Source organism: Oculina patagonica, chromosome 4 (genome assembly GCF_052425735.1).
Source record: "Oculina patagonica isolate OP01 chromosome 4, crgOcupat, whole genome shotgun sequence".
In the NCBI taxonomy this organism is placed as follows: Eukaryota; Metazoa; Cnidaria; class Anthozoa; order Scleractinia; family Oculinidae; genus Oculina; species Oculina patagonica.
In genome coordinates, this window is record NC_135761.1 from 7,862,116 (window position 1) to 7,881,767 (window position 19,652).

The following is a 19,652-nucleotide window of genomic DNA, read 5'->3' on the forward strand; positions in this document are numbered from 1 at the left end:
TCTGACAAAGAGAGTGAATCGATAAAAGATAAAGAGATAAACTTTCTCCCTCTATCATGTCTATGTAGACTTGTCTTTGCAATACTGAGAACGTTTTTCATTTGAAGTTTAGTTTTATGAATTTATACTAACGAAGCCTAACATTTCGCTTTCGCTGGAGTTCCAATTTAATTGGAGGGGGACAGGGGGGCGGGAGCCCGGGAGAAAAGGGGCGGGAAGCGGGAGGAGAGAGGGCGGGAAGCGGGATTCTTAAGGCGGCGGGAACCGGGAGAAAACGAGTGAAATTTCGTAACATTTCATTATATTTCGCAATAGACATGGAACAAACAGGAGAGAACAGCTACGGAAAGGGGCGGGAGGCGGGAGTAAAAGGTACGGGAAGCGGGAGTAAAAGGTACGGGAGGCGGGAGGTATAAACCCTTCTGTCCCCCCCCGTTGCGTAATTGATGTTAATGTCATGTAAACAGTCTGCAAGTTTTCTCTAGTTTAAAACAGACAGACATACAACACATTGCTGTAAGATTAAGCTAAGCTTATTGTTTTACAGCCTTTTCCTGTCAATTGGCCTTTTTCGTAAAGAGAATTTAACTGAAATAAAATAGAACCGTAACAAATCACGTTAAATATGGTAAGTCCACCTCTTCTGTGCCCCAAACTTCGATTAACATTATGTACTGACAATGGGAGTACCATTACCTTTGTTTGGTTAGCAGTAGAAAACCTTTATCCTCGATTTATCCAGATGTCTGATTATTCCTTGGGAAACACCAGCAAGGTTTGACTAGAACGTTTCACTCAGAAGTTATTAAGTACGTTCAAAACGTGTCAAATGATCCGTCCAATGGGACCTTCTCACTTTCAAGGCAGAATATGCTCTCCACAAAAAGGCGTGCTGAGTTCAAACTGTGTGCCGCCGGGAAAATTGACCCCTGTCACGGAAAGTGTGCTTTTGTTACAGTACGCACTTCAAGTATAAGGTAATGTTATAGTCTGCGTACTCACTTATACCTTCGATTCCTAAAAATATAAGCTGAAAAGATGGCTCATTTGATTAATGAAAATATATGTTTAGTTTGATCAGTAGAAGTAGCTGTATGAACAGCCGGCTAGTTACGTTTTAGCCTTTACAGACGTTCTCTGCATGGGTTCGTCACGTTCCTCGTAACGTGCCCACACGTTCCTCGTCAGTGACGAGCCTAAAAAGGGTCTGCTAGGAGCCGCCGTGTACTTCATTTCAATCTGTGCTTCAAGCTTAGCACATTACATTACATCCTCGAATTTGATCAGTTTTCCGGGTATCCTGCTAGCTATCCTGCACGAATCTTCTGCCCTTTCCCTCTACGTGCAAAGTCTGGCTGAAGTAAATGATCAACTTTGGGTTCTTGCCAAGTCCGATGCCAAGTCCACGCCTTGGCTTATGTCGTTCAGGCGGAATACCATTTGCAAAAATTGAAAACAATATTATTAATGTTGTAGGATTTGAAACATGTTTTAAAACCCTACGACAAACGTAGTTTCGGACAACGTTCGGAAATGATCAAAGTTGTACACGATTTTTGCATGAAGCGAGCTGCGTAAGCTTCTAGCGTTGCACGCAACAAGACAAAGTTAGAAATACATGGACCGTCTGAATATTGACATGACTGACACTGACAACATGTTAATGTTTAGCCGCGAATGCGTCACGTATGTTGTGAAATCAAGTTTGCACGTTCGTCATGAAGCTTAATTTTGCTGTTCCCTTAATTTCTTCCCTGATAATTGAATGTTTAGCCGTGTGCCGTGTGTACGCTATGTGTTTTTTTATCGGTTATTCCTGTTCAACCGCTTTGAACTGCATGTTGTAGAAAATAAAAAAAAAACTTTGGTAAATATATGTAATCAGCTAGTGTCTTTTTATACAAAATTACTCTATTAAAGAAATCTGACGTCACAGTGGCCACTATAGACGCGTGTCCCTTACACTCGGTTACCATTTTAAGTGCGATTTTAACAGTACAGGGAACAGCAAATTCAGGATTTGATCGAGTTTAAAATCAAGATTTGCGCAGAAATTATGAACAAGATACAAGTTTTTTTAAGCAAAAAAAGCATCTTCTTATGCACGTGCTTACCTAAATTGTTTATGCTTGCTCTTATGTTTCCGTTTCCGTCGTACATGACTATACCAACCTACGTACAGATGCTCTTTAACCTTGCCACGCCTTCTTTCCCGATCCGAACATTTGCCAAAAAGGTTTATAATCATACGAGTGACGAACGAAATCGGGCGACCACCGATTTGTTTAACCACGAGTATGATTACAGACAGAATTGGACGAAGCGAAGTCCTGTTACCAATTAATCAAAACTATGAAAAAATTCGAGAAACAAACAAACCTTACCGGTGAAATGGTCTTCGTGAATACTGAAAAACATAAGAAATGCACAACAACAGCGCGCGCAAAATGACGTGTACTGTCCAATTACACAGGCATGGTCACAGGCATGGCGCTTTAACTGTCCTATTACACTGGGCAATTACAATTATGACGCGTACACTGTCCTATTAGTGCTCAAATCGGGCTGCTGATAACCAATCACGTTCGAGAATTTTGTAATAGTTTTGATTAAACGAAAAACCAACCATAAGCTGTAAATAAGTTGGAAGGAATTGCCAAGAGCATCCACCTCCGTTGTGCGGCTGTGTGTAGGCTTTGGTAGATTGTGCTAGCATAATTTTTGGCATAATTGGAGCTAAAAAGCATAATTTGTGAAACGAGCACTGCCACGGCATAATTAGCAATTTTTAGCACTTTTTGGAGCATAAATTCATAAAATTTAGTAAATATGGTGTACTTTCTACAGAAATAAATGAAATTTAGGTAGTTTGTTCTTGCAATGCGTGTTTTAGCTATACAATTGTGATTGTTAAGTCGTTGGAGGCATTTTACAAACGGTTCAGAGATGCGAGCAGCTAATTTGGACAGCTGACGGCCGTGACAAACTGCCATAAAACACAAATAAGTTTACAACAACAGTTTACTTAAAAAACATCATAATTTGGTGTCGTTATTGCGCACCTCTATGTACAGAATCTACGTCATTTTGTGAGCATAATTTCGGAAATCAGAAGCATAATTTGGGAATTCTGGCATAACTTTTGCATAATTTGGCAAAATTTTGAGCACTGCTAGTAGCATAATATGCCACTTTTAGGAGCACAATCTATAAAAGCCTAGCTGTGTGTCTTGTTTAAAAAACAAAAAACAATCATTTGCTGACGTACTCAAAATGTTTTTAGACGAGATCCAAACCCTTACCCTTTTGGAGGTCACATGCCACAATACATGAATAGTTAATGAAAAAATTACCACCCACGTTTTGAAAAAGGGTGTTCATAATAAGCACAATAACGTACTATATAGCACATATGAAGTGGAAGTCCTCCCCCATCCACCCGGGCTCGACTCTCGGGCTTCGCAGTCGTCTGAATCTGTTAGACGCCCGGGTGATTACTAAATCTCTTGGTGTACACATTGATAAAAATTTAAGCTGGAATACTCACATTGAAGGTGTTTGTAAGAAAATTTCATCACCCTTAGGTTAAATTTAGCGTATTAGAAATTTCGTACCATTTCACACCCTTTGAACATCATTAATGGTTTGGTAAAGCCACAGTTTGACTATTGCAGCATTGCACGCTTGGCAAATACGCGCCCTGACAGGCCACGCAAAACTACTCTTTTGTGTTTTGTCTGTTTAAGCTCAAACTTGGCAACATAGTAGAACTCGGAATTCCAAATGTTCGTATGGTTTTTGTTTGTCGATTTTAAGGATTTTGGCGGGAAAATGACGTCATAGGTCACACTTCTAATGCCTGATTTTGAAAGAACGTGTCGAGACAAATTCAACTGCGAAAAAAGTATTGAAAAAGGTCACTTGGTTCAAAAGATATTAAACTTTGAAGTTGGTCAATTTTCTAAATATAGTAACAAAATGGCGGGAAATTCAAAATTCAAACTTCCATATCAGCTGAAAAGAACTCGAAAATCGTAGGCCATATAGGTTTTCCAAACAGATATTCACCGAAACGGTCTGTTGGGTACCCCTAATTCGTGGCTAAACATCAGCGTTGTCAATATTCAGACAGTCCATGTATTTCTAACTTTGATTTAGTAGCTTAGTAGCTTACCCAGCTCACGTCATGCAAAACTCTGAGGTGTACAACTTCGATCATTTTTGAACGTTGTTCGTAACTACGTTTATCTTAGGCTAGGGTGGTAAAACATGTTTCAAATCGTACCACATAAATTTTGTTTTTCTAAGTTTTTGAAAATGATTTTCTGCCTGCCTAAGATAAGCACCCAGAGTTATTCACTTGCTTTTAGCCAGACTTTGCACGTGAGGCTAAAGAGCAGAATATGCTTGCAGCTGGCTAGTAACTTGAAGGATACCTGGCAAACTTAACGGATCAGATCTGAAGATGTGATGTACCGGAAGCACAGATGAAAACGCCGTATTCGGCGGCTCCTAGCATAACTTTCCTTAGGTTTGTCACTGACGAGGAACGTACGTATTAAAGGGTACGTTACGAGGAACACGACGAACCCATGCAGATAACGTCTGCCTAGAAGGGAGAACGTAACTAGCCGCCTGTTCACGCGGCTACTTCAACTGATCAAACTGAACATATATTTTCATCGATGAAGCATCTTTCAGCTTATCTTTAGTTAGGAAGGTATAAGTGAGTTCGCAGACTTTACTTTTACCTTATAAGTGCGTACTGTAACAAAAACACAGTTTCCGTGACAGGGGTCAATTTTCCCTGCGGCACACAGTTGAACTCGGCACGCCTTTTTGAGGAGAGCATATTCTGCCTTGTAAGTGAGAAGGTCCCATAGGACAATCATTTGACACGTTTTGAACATAGTTAATAACTTCTAAGCGAAACGTTCTTGTCAAACCTTGCTGGAGTTTCCCAAGGAATCATCAAACTTCTGGATAAATCAAGGATGAAAGTTCTCTACTGCTAACTAAACAAAGGTAACGACACTTATCAGTAGCGTCAATCGAATTTTGGGGCTTAGAAGAGATGGACTAACCATACTTAACGTTATTGGTTACGGCTGTATTTTATTTCAGTTAAATTCTCTTTACGAGATAGGCCAATTAAAAGAAAAAACCTGTTAACTCGTATTAAGCTAAAACTTACAGAAATGTATTGTGACCTTATGTATTACGCCTGTTTCAAACTTGAGAAAGCTTGCAGACCGTTTACATGACATTAACATCAATTACGCAACGGTATTTAAACTGGACCTCCACGAAAGCGTTATGTTAGGCTTCGTTGGTATACATTTATAAAACTAAACTTCCAATGAAAAACGTTCTATTGCAAAGACAGGCAACATAGGAGGTGGGAGTTTATCTTTTAATCTTTCATTTGTTCACTCTCTATGTCAGAGATGGGGTACGTGTCAACTTCGTTCTCTGTCTAAGACGATGGGCTACAGTATGTTTTAGCCCAATTTGTTGAGATTGAGCATAATTTAAGAACATCCTACATTAAAGCATTTATTCAAGCTAAAAATTGGCTAAGAACACTAATCTTCTGTCAAGGAAAACAGACGGAGAACACGTTTTATAGAGATTGTTTTTTACTAGGCTAGTCACGCAAGTTTTCAGCTAAACTTTACAGGACATGTCAAATCATAAGAAAATAAAAATACTCAGACTGTCTCGGTTCATACTCGGCTCGGGAGTGAGGCGTTCGTATTAAAACTGAGAATGAATATGTTTTCTGTTCAGTGTAAGAAACTGTTCCTGTTAAAACGGAAAATCGTGGCCGAGCTTTTCCTCGTCGAGCACAATTCTTCTACAAATGTTGCGTGACTGAAGGTCAGTTCTTGCAGGCTTTTATGCTTTCGTTTTTTATTGTATGCGTATGTTTATGGGTTATTGGATAACGAGACAAAAACAAACAAACAAAACAATTCAAATCGCGGCCCCTTAATAACCGGCTAATTTCACTTAAGGTTTTACGTCCAGCTTTTACGTTGAGATATGGCTAAGAATCATCAACGTCAACAACAATTTCACAAGCGTACATTAATTACACTGATTTACCCAGATTCCAAGGGAGGGGTTGGGGGAACTCGAGCTCCCATATCGTAATGATTCGATTTAGCGCCCGGGGCGCTTATTTACTTTTGGCACCTCAAGAGAGGGTGCTTAATCGAGACAGGGCGCTTATTCGGGACAGGGCGCTTATTTAATTTTTTGAGAAACAACCAAAAGTTCAAAACAAAACTTTAATAAATATTAAAATAACTAACCAAAACACAAACTGTAACAGTAAAAAATTGTTGAAAGGTTAGTTACTTTAATTTTAAAAGAATTGTTCATTTTAGCAGTAAATATATACTAGTTATGCAACGCTTCCGAGTGGTATACTATGGAATAACCCACGGGTCACTTGTATTTTCTCGGTATACACACGAGCCTTTAGGCGAGTGTGTATACGAAGAAAATACAAGTGACGAGTGGGATATCCCATAGTGTACCACGAGAAAGTGTTGTGTAACTATTTTATACCATGCCATAGAAAATACGCTTACTAAATTTCATCGAGAATAAGATCGCAGCGCACGATGGGAAGGTTGGGTTGAATACCGTCAAATACACAACGGCTTTCCTGTATTCTGATTGGCTGTATTTTCTATGGCGTGGTATAAATACATGTACGGTACGGTGAATGTTGACGAGTTTATCTATTCGACGTCGATGACTTCAGTAGAGGCAGTTATTGTTATGAACACACCATCATGCTGTGTTGGCTGTTTTGACTGGTTAGACTGTCTACCATCTAATATCCAACAAGCGCGAGTGGAATAAATGTTCTATTATAAACGCCCAAGGAATTGCAATATTTGAGATCCCCAGTTATTTTTGTTGACGAGTTATTGGCTACCATATTTGTGGTCCTGAATGGTATATGAGCTCATAAACCATTGCCTGTTGACCAGTCAAAACTCAGGCATTGCAATATACCATTGCTAGTTTTTACTAATTCGCAGTATGCCACTCTAAACTATTGCCTAACTAGTATGTATTTAATGCTTATAAATATACCTGTAACATACATACTAGTTCTGCAATGTTTTTGAAAGTGAGATACAGTAAAAACCCGCGTGTAAGAACCTACTTTTCAGGGTTTGGCAAAACTGGTTCTTGTATTATGGGGTACTTATTGACAGTTTAGGCTAAGTAGGTTCTTAATTAGGTTCTTAGTTTGTACAGAGTAGACATTGTTGTTAATTATCAGAAAACAGCATAAAATCTGGTCTGTTCTTCATTATAAATATTTATTAATGTACCCATGTTGCCAAAAGTCCAACAACATTAATTGATCAATGATACAAAGAACAATGGTAAAAAAATGATACAATGGTAAAATATATATATAAATAAATTAAATAGTCAAACCCCCAACATATAAGAAACTGTTGAAATTTGTTTGGCTAAACAGGTTCTTATATTTTGGGGTATCAAAAAAGCAAATTTCTGCCAGAAGGTTCTTACACGCGGGTTTTTACTGTACCATGGAATATTCTACGAGGCCACCGCGTCTTACACAGTTGCAAGAAAATAAATGATATTTAATCTTGAGACTTATAAACAACCTTTTCTTTTTCCACAGACTCATGAAGTGCTTTGTATTACTACTTTGTGTGTGCTTGCTGCTCGTTGGCGCAGGTATGTATTCAGTTTTTTCACTGCATCTGTTGACTGCCTCGTTGTGTTAATAATACTGTTAAATATATGTCTGAATTTATCAAAACCGGGTCAAAGAAAAATGACGTCAGTATTCTTGAACAAGTACGTTACTGCGCGAATTGGCTTAAAACGCCACAAGAAAGGGGGAAAAAATACAGCGCTGAAAGGTAGAGAAGAGAGGAGAAGAGAAAAAAAGACTGACATTCCCTTTAGTTTTTATTTCATCGAGTTTGGAAATCGCGTTTACAGCGATTTGCGCTTAAAACGGTGAATATTTCCTTGACCTGGTTTTGATAAATTCAGACATATATAGAATTAAGGGAATAATGTTCAACGTTAAGGGAAGCCTCGAGCCATGTGGCCCATACTGCCGGAGCTTATCCCGGTTTCAATAGCATTAAGCGGCAAGGAATATTTCTACTCCCCCCCCCCCCCCTTAATGGGATGCTAGTCCATCGCAGGGTACCCCCCAGCATTATGTCGCCGGTACCTATGTGGAGAGAGGCACTATGAGAGTAAAGTGTCTTGCCCAAGAACACAACACAATGACCCTGGCCAGGCCTCGAACCCGGACCGCTCGATCCGGAGTCCGGCACACTAACCATAAGGCCACCGCGCCTCCCACCACTGTTCAACATTAGTTCTCCACTGAAAAACCCATGTAACTTTAGGATTTCGTTGGTTATTAAATTTTTAACTCATAAATACAAGAAAGTGTATTTAACGAGAGTTAGGGGAATATTGTTCACTCGATTGCTCGCTCTATCAATTGCATGTTTACGTTTGTTGTTAATCCTACTAACCTGGGCACAACGCGTGTTCCGCGAGGCACAAACGCTTTCCCTTTACTCTTCTGAATGCTGTCATTGTTCAGAGGACAATGACAGTTTCCAGTACCCTGGTGTCTCCTGGTCCCGGAGGTAAAGAGCGTGCACCGAAACCGGAAACAACCCAAGAAAAGCCCCTAGCAACCAGGGTACACGGAAGTAAGAGGGAAAACAACTAGTGTATTCTGGTTTAGTAAGCGAGCATCACTATTATGTTCTTTATTTCAGTTTCTCTTAACTCCGTAAAGTATACATCAGTTGAATGTTACTTCTACCTCCCTTGGTATCGTCACTACATACGTATACCAAGTCTAGAAGGACAAGATCCTCGCCTGGATGGCAACTACAAACTAAGAGAAAACGCGATTGAGAAATGTGCACTGGTTTCCAAGGAACTTGGATATAAAGTGTTTGTTGTTCATGATGGCGGAAAGTGCTTAAGCAGCTCCACTGCCCACGAGTCCTTTTACAATAGTGGCTTAATGAGTCAAATAACGCAGTGCAAAAGTAATGGACGAGGAGGGTATAGGGTCAATCACGTTTACGTTATTGGAGAAATGAAAAGTAGGGCTCATCACGCTATTTACTGTTTTAAAGCATTAAACATGTACTAAATAAAAATACATTTTAATTTGTGGCCTTGGCAGCAAAAAAGGAATTGCCGAACAAATTTGAAAACTTTTTTGAATACAGTTTCGGTCCGGTTTTCTTAGAAATCGACGACTTTCGGTTAAGGGTATACATCCTGTTGTAACAATTTTTCGTGAGAATAGAATTCATTGTTACGACTGAATCTACATGATGCTCTCTGCTTTTAAAAGATTATTATAACCCATTTGGTAATTCACCTGCATTCTTGTTGCTTGTGTTGTAGATCTCTATTCCACGATTGAGTATGATTCAATTGGATGCTACAAACATAACCCTAAGATGACTGTTCTGGAAGGAAAAGACCCGGATGTTCTTGACGGCAATTACACCCTTAGAACGGATGCAATAAACAAGTGCGCATTAGCAGCTATGAAGAGAATATATGAAGTGTTTGCTGTTCACGATGGCGGCTCATGTCTTGTCGACTATACTTCGAACCCAAAGTTCAACAAGTATGGAATGTCAGAGGATTGTAAAAGCGATGGCAAAGGAGGATCAGGGGCCAGTCATGTTTATGTTATTGGAGGGACTCAAGGTAGGGTGGCATGCATAGTACATTAGGAAAAGTATGTATGACTATATCAGGACAGAGTCTGGAATTGCCTGGGAAGAACCCAGCGGCAGGGACGGAAGTTAACTCTCTTAAAACTAACTTAAATTTATTTTCCAAACATGCAAGGATAAAAAGGGTTTCACGCTTAATTATTATTTATGTTTGTACACTCTGAAGAAGGGCAAAGGGAACACGAAAGGGCTTTTAAAAGTAGTCTTCCTTTATTCTAACTATTATGCATCAATTACATTCTGAACAGTTTAATCACGCCCATAATCCAATGTTCAATATTTGTTGCATTACAGTGATAACATCTAGAACTAAATATGGCAGACAACTGGGATGTTACAAAGATCTACCAGTACGAGCCATGGAAAGTCTTGAAGGAAAAGACCACCTTCTTGACGGCGACTACAAATCAAGAAAAGATGCAATCCTTAAATGTATAATAGTTGGAAAAGGTCGTGGATATGAAGTTGTTGGCATTCAAAATGGTGGTATGTGCGTTGGTAGTGCCACGCAGAGAGGTTTTAACAAATACGGCATCTCCCGTGACTGCAAGAGTGATGGAAAAGGAGGACCGTGGGCCAATGAAGTGCATCAATTTTCATGGCCGATACAAGGTGCATTCAATAAAGAATAATTAAAGCATTGCGCAATAAAAAAAATCATTGAATGGAGCAAGATGAGAACAGCTTATAAGTGCAGGTCAGGCGTCTGCAGCAGATCTCGATCCCGTAACCCGCGGGACTGTGAATCCCGTTTGAGCTGTTCGTGTGCCAGCAACTTGTTTAGTTAAAAAAATAAAATTACCTTTATTTAGACACGCTGAGGATAATAATAATAATATAATAATGATAATAATAATTATTACATCCATTTTGAAATCACTGGTGATCCTCGCAATCTGATTGGCTCTCAGCAGTGCGATTTATTCACGAATCGCACTATTTTTTGCTCTAAATCGCATCTTTTTTTCAGCCAATGAGAAAGGAACAGTAAAACAAAACAACCAATCAGATTTAATAGAATGCACAAGTAACTAATCAAATTGCAGGAAAATTTTATGAGAAAGAAAGCCATTGTCTATTGTTTAGTGAATTTTTAACTTTTGTTTTCAAAATCTTGCTTTAAAAAATGGATGAATTTAATTACTTTCAGTTTCTGAATGATAATAATGAGTTCTTTCATGCCTAAGACCTACATTTGAGGAAGTTTCTAACTTTCAGTGTCATTTTGACAAATATTTTGGCGATTTTTCTTTACCTTTTGCACAAGATCCGTGTGATCCCGAGTCCATCAAAATATAAACAAACGAAAACCACACAACAAATACAGAGCCAACACAAGAAGTATAGGTTTCCATGCAGGTTTTCTTTAGTTTCAAGCCATGGAATACAAGAGCTCAAGTCTGTCGCTGTAAATAAAAATACGCCAAAATATGTCAAAACGATGATTGAAGAAGCTGGTATCAGTCTGTATCAGTTCCGCCATCTTGAAAATCTCGCCACTAAAATCCTAAAACAATGGCACCGGAGGAACAACTTGACAAGATCAGTTCTAACCTGAGGTCAAAAAAGGACGGAGATTATTACGAGCCGGAAGCCCGGAATCCCTTTTAAATCATGTAGAGTGCCATAAAACGGCATTTGACGGAGAAAACCCATCCAGTAGACTGATTTAGCAACAGAACGTGCGATCGAGAGAGTTTCACAACTCACAAGAAATCCTCAACACGATTAGGTTGCACCATTTTCTTCTCCAAAGACAACGATAAGTCTCAACCACAACCACAGAAGAAACAATGGGGTTACATCATTGAGTCAGCTGACGAGGATTGAACGTTGAAGTACATAAAAGTGTTTTTGTTCTAGCTTGAGAACTGCACGAGTTTCCTTCACTGAAAGATGTTTTTCCTTCGTTACGCTCGACTGAGTTTTTGACATGACGTCTATCTGTTTTAAAATGAGATGTAAAGCGTTTCCGGTTCCGCTTTCTTACCAATCGGCTACTGGATATTGGTACTGACTAAAATCTAAATTGTGCGATTTCAAAATAGATGTAATAAAGTGGTAATTGAACTTCGTGTCGTGCAATTTTGGTCTGAAATCATACTTGTGATTTCAAATCAAACTCGCGCTACGCGCTCGTTTGATTTTGAAATCACGCGTATGATTTCAGACCAAATTGCACTCCACTCAGTTCAATTACCATTATTAATAATAATAATAATAATCGTTTATTAAAAGTCTTTTGCAGTTAAAAAGAAACCGAATTAGCGAAAAACTCTTACATGAGATATAATAAGTATACTATTTACAATTAACAATTTATCAAAAAATTATTACGCATAATATTATTTACGAAAACTAGCGAAATGTAAAAAAGCTTTCAGCTCTTTTTGTCCTACATGTTATGGCATTATTATACAGGTAAACCTTGGCGCTTTCTGCCTTAAATTATACTCAGACTCCATTAGTGGTTGTCTCGGTAAAATATGGCGAATACGATGTTCATTTTGTTGGGATAAAAGCTGTACCGTAATGATTCGATTTAGCGCCCGCGGCGCTTATTTACTTTTGGCACCTCAAGAGAGAGAGCGCTTAATCGAGACAGGGCGCTTATTCGGGACAGGGCGCTTATTTAATTTTTTGAGAAACAACCAAAAGTTCAAAACAAAACTTTAATAAATATTAAAATAACTAACAAAAACACAAACTGTAACAGTAAAAAATTGTAGAAAGGTTAATTACTTTTAAAAGAGTTGTTCATTTTAGCAGTAAATATATACATGTACGGTACGGTGAATCAATTGATAAGTTTATCTATTCGACGTCGATGACTTCAGTAGAGGCAGTTATCCACAATAGGAAAGCTTATTGCAATAGCAGAAAAATCGGAGAACCCCGGAGAAAAACGATTGGAGCAAGGACTAGAACCGAGTCCGGGAGTCGACACAGCCCACATTGCATTGGTGGGAGCATTCTCGTCCCCATAGCCCTTTCGTTTCTTTTAGCCGGCTGGACCATGGAACGAGAAAACAAAGGGCTCTGTGGATATAGGATTTATGAATTAATTCGAATTTTTTTGATTGGCTGTTTGGAAAAAAGAATTCCTAAACGGAAGTCAAAAACTTAACGACTCTCTCATTCATTCTTTTGAAACATCATGACTGCATACATGAAGACCGGAAGTCCTAGAATCTTAGGACTGGAAATGGTGTGTCTTCAGAGCCGTTAGTTTTCTCGTGCCAAAGCCCAGCCGGCTTAGATAAACGAAAGGGCCATGGGGACGAGAATGTGGTGGGAGGCAAGCGATCTCACCAGTGCACCATCCCTGCTCCTCCTGCTGATGACAATAAATCACTGTATTTTTAAGGCTACAATTATGCCGATATAAAATAAAATTCTGCGTAATTATAAGAAAAATTTCTATAACATAAGCACTAAAAAAAATTGTACCTTGACTAAACGGTTCCCTTCATGCAGGATCGTTGTAATATTGCACTGAGGTTTATATCATAATTTGTTTAAGAATGTGAATTTCTACAATCCAATCTCTACCGCAGACGTAATGTTACATGTACGATCTTCTCTTCAGATTCTCTCTCCTCTGTTAAGTACGAATCACTTGGCTGTTACAGAGACAAACCTGAAAGATCCATTTCGTCTATGGAAGGAAGAGACATTTTTCTCAAAGACAGCTATTCACAGAGAAATGATTCAATTCAAAAGTGCGCAGTGGCAGCCAAAGTACGGGGATATAAAACGTTTGCAATTCAAGATGGCGGCATGTGTGTTGGTAGTCCCAGGGCACAGGAAACGTTTGGCAAGTACGGAAAATCACAGGGTTGTAAGAATGACGGAAAAGGAGGACCGTGGGCTAACCAGGTTTACAATCTCACAGGAACCATGGAAGGTACAGTGAAACTGATATAATTGAAGACTGTCAGTGAGAATTACGGTAAAAATCATTAGAGCAGAACAGATTCTAATCATTGTTTCTTGGAATTTTGTGTTTAAGTTCCTTGCGCTCCTTCCATATTAATTCCTCTTTATTGATTCGTTTTCGTCGATGCGGTTTTTTTTGTTTTTGTTTGTTTGTTTGTTTTTTGCAGCGTTTACGCCTGTCCACACTTACACCGTTTTCGTTGATGCGTTTTTGCCTATCTTCCACACAAAACACTAATCGTTTTCATCCGAAACGCATATATTTCAAAACCCCTGTCCAGAGAGGAGGCATTTGAAAACAGAGCCCTATCATATCACTGTGGGCGGCAAAAATGGAGAGGATTTCAAAAACGCTCCATTTTCGATCGTATCGATCTGGCGTAAACATATTAAAGCACATTAGTGTGGCCGGGCCTTAGATGACCCAGTAAAAGTTCCCCTTTGTAATAATAATTACATTTGTATCAAATTTTAGTGATATTAAAGAGTCATAAAACATTTTTTAAAATTATTTAACAAATGGTAAACGTCACAGCGTGCACTATTGAGTTTTATATAATAACTTGAATTCTACGCGCATTTTGATTGGTTCTTACTTATAATCTATTGGAGTACAGACACAGATGACGTCACGTGGTGGTGTGACTCGCGCGCGTGATCAGAGTTCATAGTCCAAATCAGAGTTGTCGGCAACAAAAGCAAAAAAGTTCAGCTTAATTACAAATCTTCAGTGAGAAACAATACGCCAAGCATCGTTCACCTTTCGAAGCATTTAACTGGGCGAAACAAGCTTGAAGAAGACAGTGAATTATTCGAGAAATTATCCGAAATCTGTATGAAAGTTTGACCGATGTTGTACAGTTGGACGACGCCACGGGAAACAAACGAATTGCGGTTGAACGCTTCGGTTAATGCTTGCAGATTTGAACAACTTTCCAAATCGGAATAAAGGTTAGTTTTTTCATTGACTTTCAATTGACCATTTTTCTGTTTATTCAATCGGATTAACGGTGCTTCGTGTTAACGAAAACTTAATAGTGAAATCAAAGTAACTTAGCTCATCGGTACGGCGGGCATTGCTCACACAGAAGTGTGCTGAAGTCTTGTGTTATTATATAAAACAAATAGATTCCATTTTGCCGTGGGTCTGTTCAGTTATAGATCACAGAAGACGTCAAAATGTGGTATGAACATCAGTGACCCACTCGCCTTCGGCTCGTGGGCCACTTCTTTTGTTCATACCACATTTTGACGCCATCTGTGATCTATAACTGAACAGACGCACCGCAAAACGGAATCTATTTGTTAAACAGATGCACGCGGGAGGTTGCTAAGCACGAAAGGAGCGTAAGAGTCGCCCGAGGCTCTAGCTTCTTGAGTGCTTAGCAAACCTCCCAAGTGTATCTGTAACTAATAGTGCACGCTGTGACGTTTACCATTTGTTTTATAGCACAACTTTTAGGCCATTTACAGTTTCTTTGAGGTAAAAGTGCGCGCGCTTATTTAAACAGTTGCGTGTAGTGCTCGCGTAAACGCTGACGAAAACCTAAAAGAAAAAACAAACAAACAAACTTTTGAATTATTTCAAATTTGCATTAAGCCCAGGCCAAACGAGAATAAGAGTTGATGAGAGTTCAAACTCTTACTCTCGTTTGGCATGAAACTTTCATGCACTCTCATCGACTCTCGTGCGCTCTCATGCGCTCTCATGCGCTCTCATGCGCTCTCATGCGCTCTCATCGACTTTGAACGTGTTCAAATTTTTCATAAGAGTCGATGAGAGTTTTCCCTCGTTTGGCCCGAGTTGATGATAGTCGATGAGAGTTGACGTGAACTCTCACGAGAGTCAACTCTCGTCAACTCTCATCCTCGTTTGGCCCGGGCATTATACCTCAAAGTCTTTCAGCATTATGGAGAAATGGTTTTTCTTATGTTTAGCCTTTCAAATTCACAGGAAAATCGAGAAAACATGTAAAAATTCGTGAAGTAGTGGCACTTTCTTATGCCATGTCGCATCAGATCAGCGCGCGAGCTCAGGTTGAAGGCATATGTCAGCGTGCACCCATGGGCAAATAGTAGACGCTAAATTAATCGATCAGAACGCGCGCTTTACTTTAGTTGTGCTATAAAATTTATTTGAAGTCAAAGACCTCCCCTCCTCACTACAGTATGTAACACGTAACATGTAACGCGACAAACGAAGCTAGGGCGAAGTGAAATAGAAAAAGAAATTTCCCAGTAGAAAATAAAGAGAGGTGAAAATAAAAATGCTAGCTAACCAATTATTATTAATTTTTCGTTTGCAGACATTCTTTCGTCTGTTTATTACACAAAGCTTGGATGTTTCAATGACACACAAGCTCGTACCATCCCTAGCCTAGAAGGGCAGGACCCTGTGCTAGATGGTAACTACACTCAAAGACAAGATGTTATCAGGAAGTGTGCACTCGCGGCTAAGAGGAGAGGACATCAAGTGTTTGTTGTTATGGCTGACGGGCAGTGTGCCAGTGGTCCCAATACTGACAAGAACTTTGTCAAGTTTGGTTATGGCAAGAAACAGTGTTCAACCATGGCGGTTAGCAACGAAGTGTATATTCATGGCTTTGATAACGTTGATGGTAAAATAAGCGCTGTTATTTTTTTAGTATTAATACTTAAGTTGGTGAAAATTGGCCAGAATAGAAATTACCAAAAATATTTGAAATCAGTAATATTTGTATGAATGTATGTATGTATGTATGTATGTATGTATGTATGCATGTATGTATGTATGTATGTATGTATGTATGCATGCATGCATGCATGCATGCATGCATGCATGCATGCATACATACATACATACATACATACATACATACATACATACATACATACATACATACATGTATGTAGGTAGGTAGGTAGGTAGGTAGGTAGGTATGTATGTATGTATGTATGTATGCATGCATGCATGCATGCATGCATGCATGCATGCATGCATGCATACATACATACATACATACATACATACATACATACATACATACATACATACATACATACATACATACATACATACATACATACATACATACATACATACATACATACATACATACATACATACATACATACATACATACATACATACATACATACATACATACATACATACATAAACTTCCTTCCTAGCCACCGTTAGACAACAAAACAGCAAAATTCCGTATAATAGGAACCTGCATTTTCCCAAGAAATAAGGTTTCGGTGTTTTCTTGAAAAGTTGGCTATTTAGGTTCCTAAACGAGTTCTTATTTTCTGAAAAAGGGTTTGTTTGCTGTGTCTAGATCTGTGTTTTTTTTTGTATAAAACATGCATATAGCTATGCTTGAATGACTGTAATCGTAACTGGCAAAATCTAGATGTTACCCAATATGGTTCTTCAATTCCGCCATCCCGCCCAAAATGTTCCCTCATTTCGGTAATCCCGACGGTTTTCGTTGGCTTACCTCGAACCCGGTCCCTTATTCAAAGATAAAAGACCCTTTCATCAGGTGCAATCCGTGGTTCGATAGCCATGTGCAAACCATAATAGTATAGTAAAGATTTCAACCGTACAATGGTCGTACAACTGACTTGTTAAATCAAATCAAAAATGCTGAACTTTTCTATTCATGTTGGTTAAAGAGGGTTAGGTCACGGTATTTTAGGTCCTGATCGAATAAAATGGCTTTGGTTGCTTTTCTGATAGTTGATTTGTTTTCTGCCTTACAGCGGGCCTACTGCCATTAGTGGAGTATGAGTCTGTTGGATGCTACAAAGACTCAAATGAACGAGCTATCGAGAGTGTGGATGGGATACCACATTACGATTTTCCTGAGCCATATCTGCTTTGGCGTGATTACAAAAAAAGAAACCAGGCAATCCAAAAATGCGCTTTATTTGCAAAGCTGCAAGGATACAAAATGTTTGCAGTTCAAGATGGCGGTCACTGCCGTACCAGTCCCACCGCTCATAAAACGTACAACAAATACGGGGAATCACAAGACTGTAAAAGTGATGGGAAAGGAGGACCGTGGGCCAATCAAGTTTACCGTTTTACAAAGGTACAGACAATTTTTTGTTTCTTGTTTAAGATGAGAGCAACATTGTTGGATTAAGCATGTTTCACCATGCAGGTAAACAATTCTGCTAAAAAGTTCAATTGAGCGCGGAAAGTGCGACTCAGTGCGCAATTATTGAATGCTAATTACTACTTTTCTAAGGTTGAGACCACTGCAAAAACCGTATATGATCAAAACGTGCTCTTCGTTGGATCAAACTAGATTGTGACCAGTCAAAAGAAGATAAAATAAAGAAATACTGAAAAGACTGGTTAGACAACGTAGAAAAGGCGTTTTAAAATATTTCGACTGGCCAACACCAACCTTCTTCAAGTTTATTGAATGAAACGCGAATTGACATGATCTAACGTTAAGTACTGATAATTACTGGAAATGCACCAATCTCAAAGCTTCTTTTAAAAACGTGTTCAACCGTCGGTTCCCGAAAAAATGGAAACGATCTGAAGTATTTGATATAACCATGAGTAGAAATAGGCCAACCAGTTGCATATATGCATGCGTGGCCAAAGAGTTGAACTCGGGACTGTGCCTAGTACAAATCCAGTTATTGGAAGGAAGTTGCGGCAGTAAGACATAATCGCACTGATTTCAAAAGAGTCTTTCTTAAAATGGTTTCAAGCAGTAATGGCAGGCATTTTGATGGCGGTCACTTGTTTAGCTATGTGACTTAAAGTTTTTGTGTCAACCATGTTCTCAAAGGTTGTTTAGCGTTTTGCAATGAGTCTAGTTAATTTTCATAATAAATATTTCGGATACTTTACCCACCACTCAAGTTCGATTACCATAACGTGAAAACAGCTTTAAATAAAGATAAAGGAAAAAATGCTGAAGATACACGGTGTGCGTCCTAAACATGGTTAATCTTTAAATCGATATTTTACAAGATGTCAAGTTCCCTCTTGTTCTCAGAAATATGTAGTTTGCAGGCGCATATTGCATGAATTGATTCCTTTTCTATGTTAATAAACGCTGTCGTCGATTTCCTGTGTTAAGGTGTAGACTAGGTGTGTTATTATTTTTTTCAGAGTGAAGAATAACGCGTGGATGTAGACGGAATAAGATCCCATTTCTGGAGTCCGTTTGGAAAGCATCAAATTAAGTTCAGCTTATATACGCCTAATGGCTAAAAGTGTTTGTTACTTTAAAACAACACTGAGTTATTTTCAATATATATATATATTTTCTGTTTTGTGTGATTTTTCATTTGTGCATGTTTGCAACTAGTAAGACAACTTAGAATCATCTTCAATTAATATTTTTGTGGGTGTGTGATTTTGAAAAAGCATAAACTAATAAAACTTTAGAGAGTTTACATCTGAATCCACCATTTGTTGTACAATTTTGTTGAGTCTGTGACTGGTTATAAAGGGGTTTGTTTTTAAAGGGACTGTGTCACGAGTGATTGGTCTGTTTTATTAAATTTTGCCCAATATCCGCTATAAAAACTTAATGTTTGTGAAGAAATTACTTCTATGGATGTAAATCGACAAAACCATAACTTCATAACAACCAAATATGTCTCCAGGGCATTATAATTTAAAGTTACAAAAAAACCGAGACTAAGTTTGAAAACTGTTCAGACAAACAGAATTTCAAAAACCCATATCACAATCCGTTTCATTCTTCTTCAATTACTGTCCATCCTTACCTTCTTTTGTATTTGCTTTGTCAGTGAATTGTTCCTTTACTGTTCTAAGTGGCTATTTTAATTTTATATTTCACCCAATTTGGCTGCCATTTTCCGATGCCTAAATTTGGCTTAAATCCGTGACACAGTTCCTTTAGTAGTAAATTGTTGTATTACGTTATTTCT

General features: G+C 38.6%; 1 protein-coding gene across 1 annotated transcript; it reads left to right on the forward strand.

The window, feature by feature from the left end:
- The first annotated feature begins 4,911 nt into the window (after positions 1-4,911).
- LOC144649337 (uncharacterized) lies at positions 4,912-19,117 on the forward strand. The gene is made up of 9 exons (XM_078508824.1): positions 4,912-5,025; positions 7,682-7,737; positions 8,814-9,149; positions 9,460-9,771; positions 10,095-10,412; positions 13,390-13,707; positions 16,046-16,357; positions 17,490-17,821; positions 18,865-19,117. Exons 2-9 carry the CDS (start codon positions 7,686-7,688, stop codon positions 18,874-18,876), a joined length of 1,992 nt encoding a protein of 663 aa, XP_078364950.1. The 5' UTR covers positions 4,912-5,025; positions 7,682-7,685; the 3' UTR covers positions 18,877-19,117.
- The last annotated feature ends 535 nt before the right edge of the window (positions 19,118-19,652 follow it).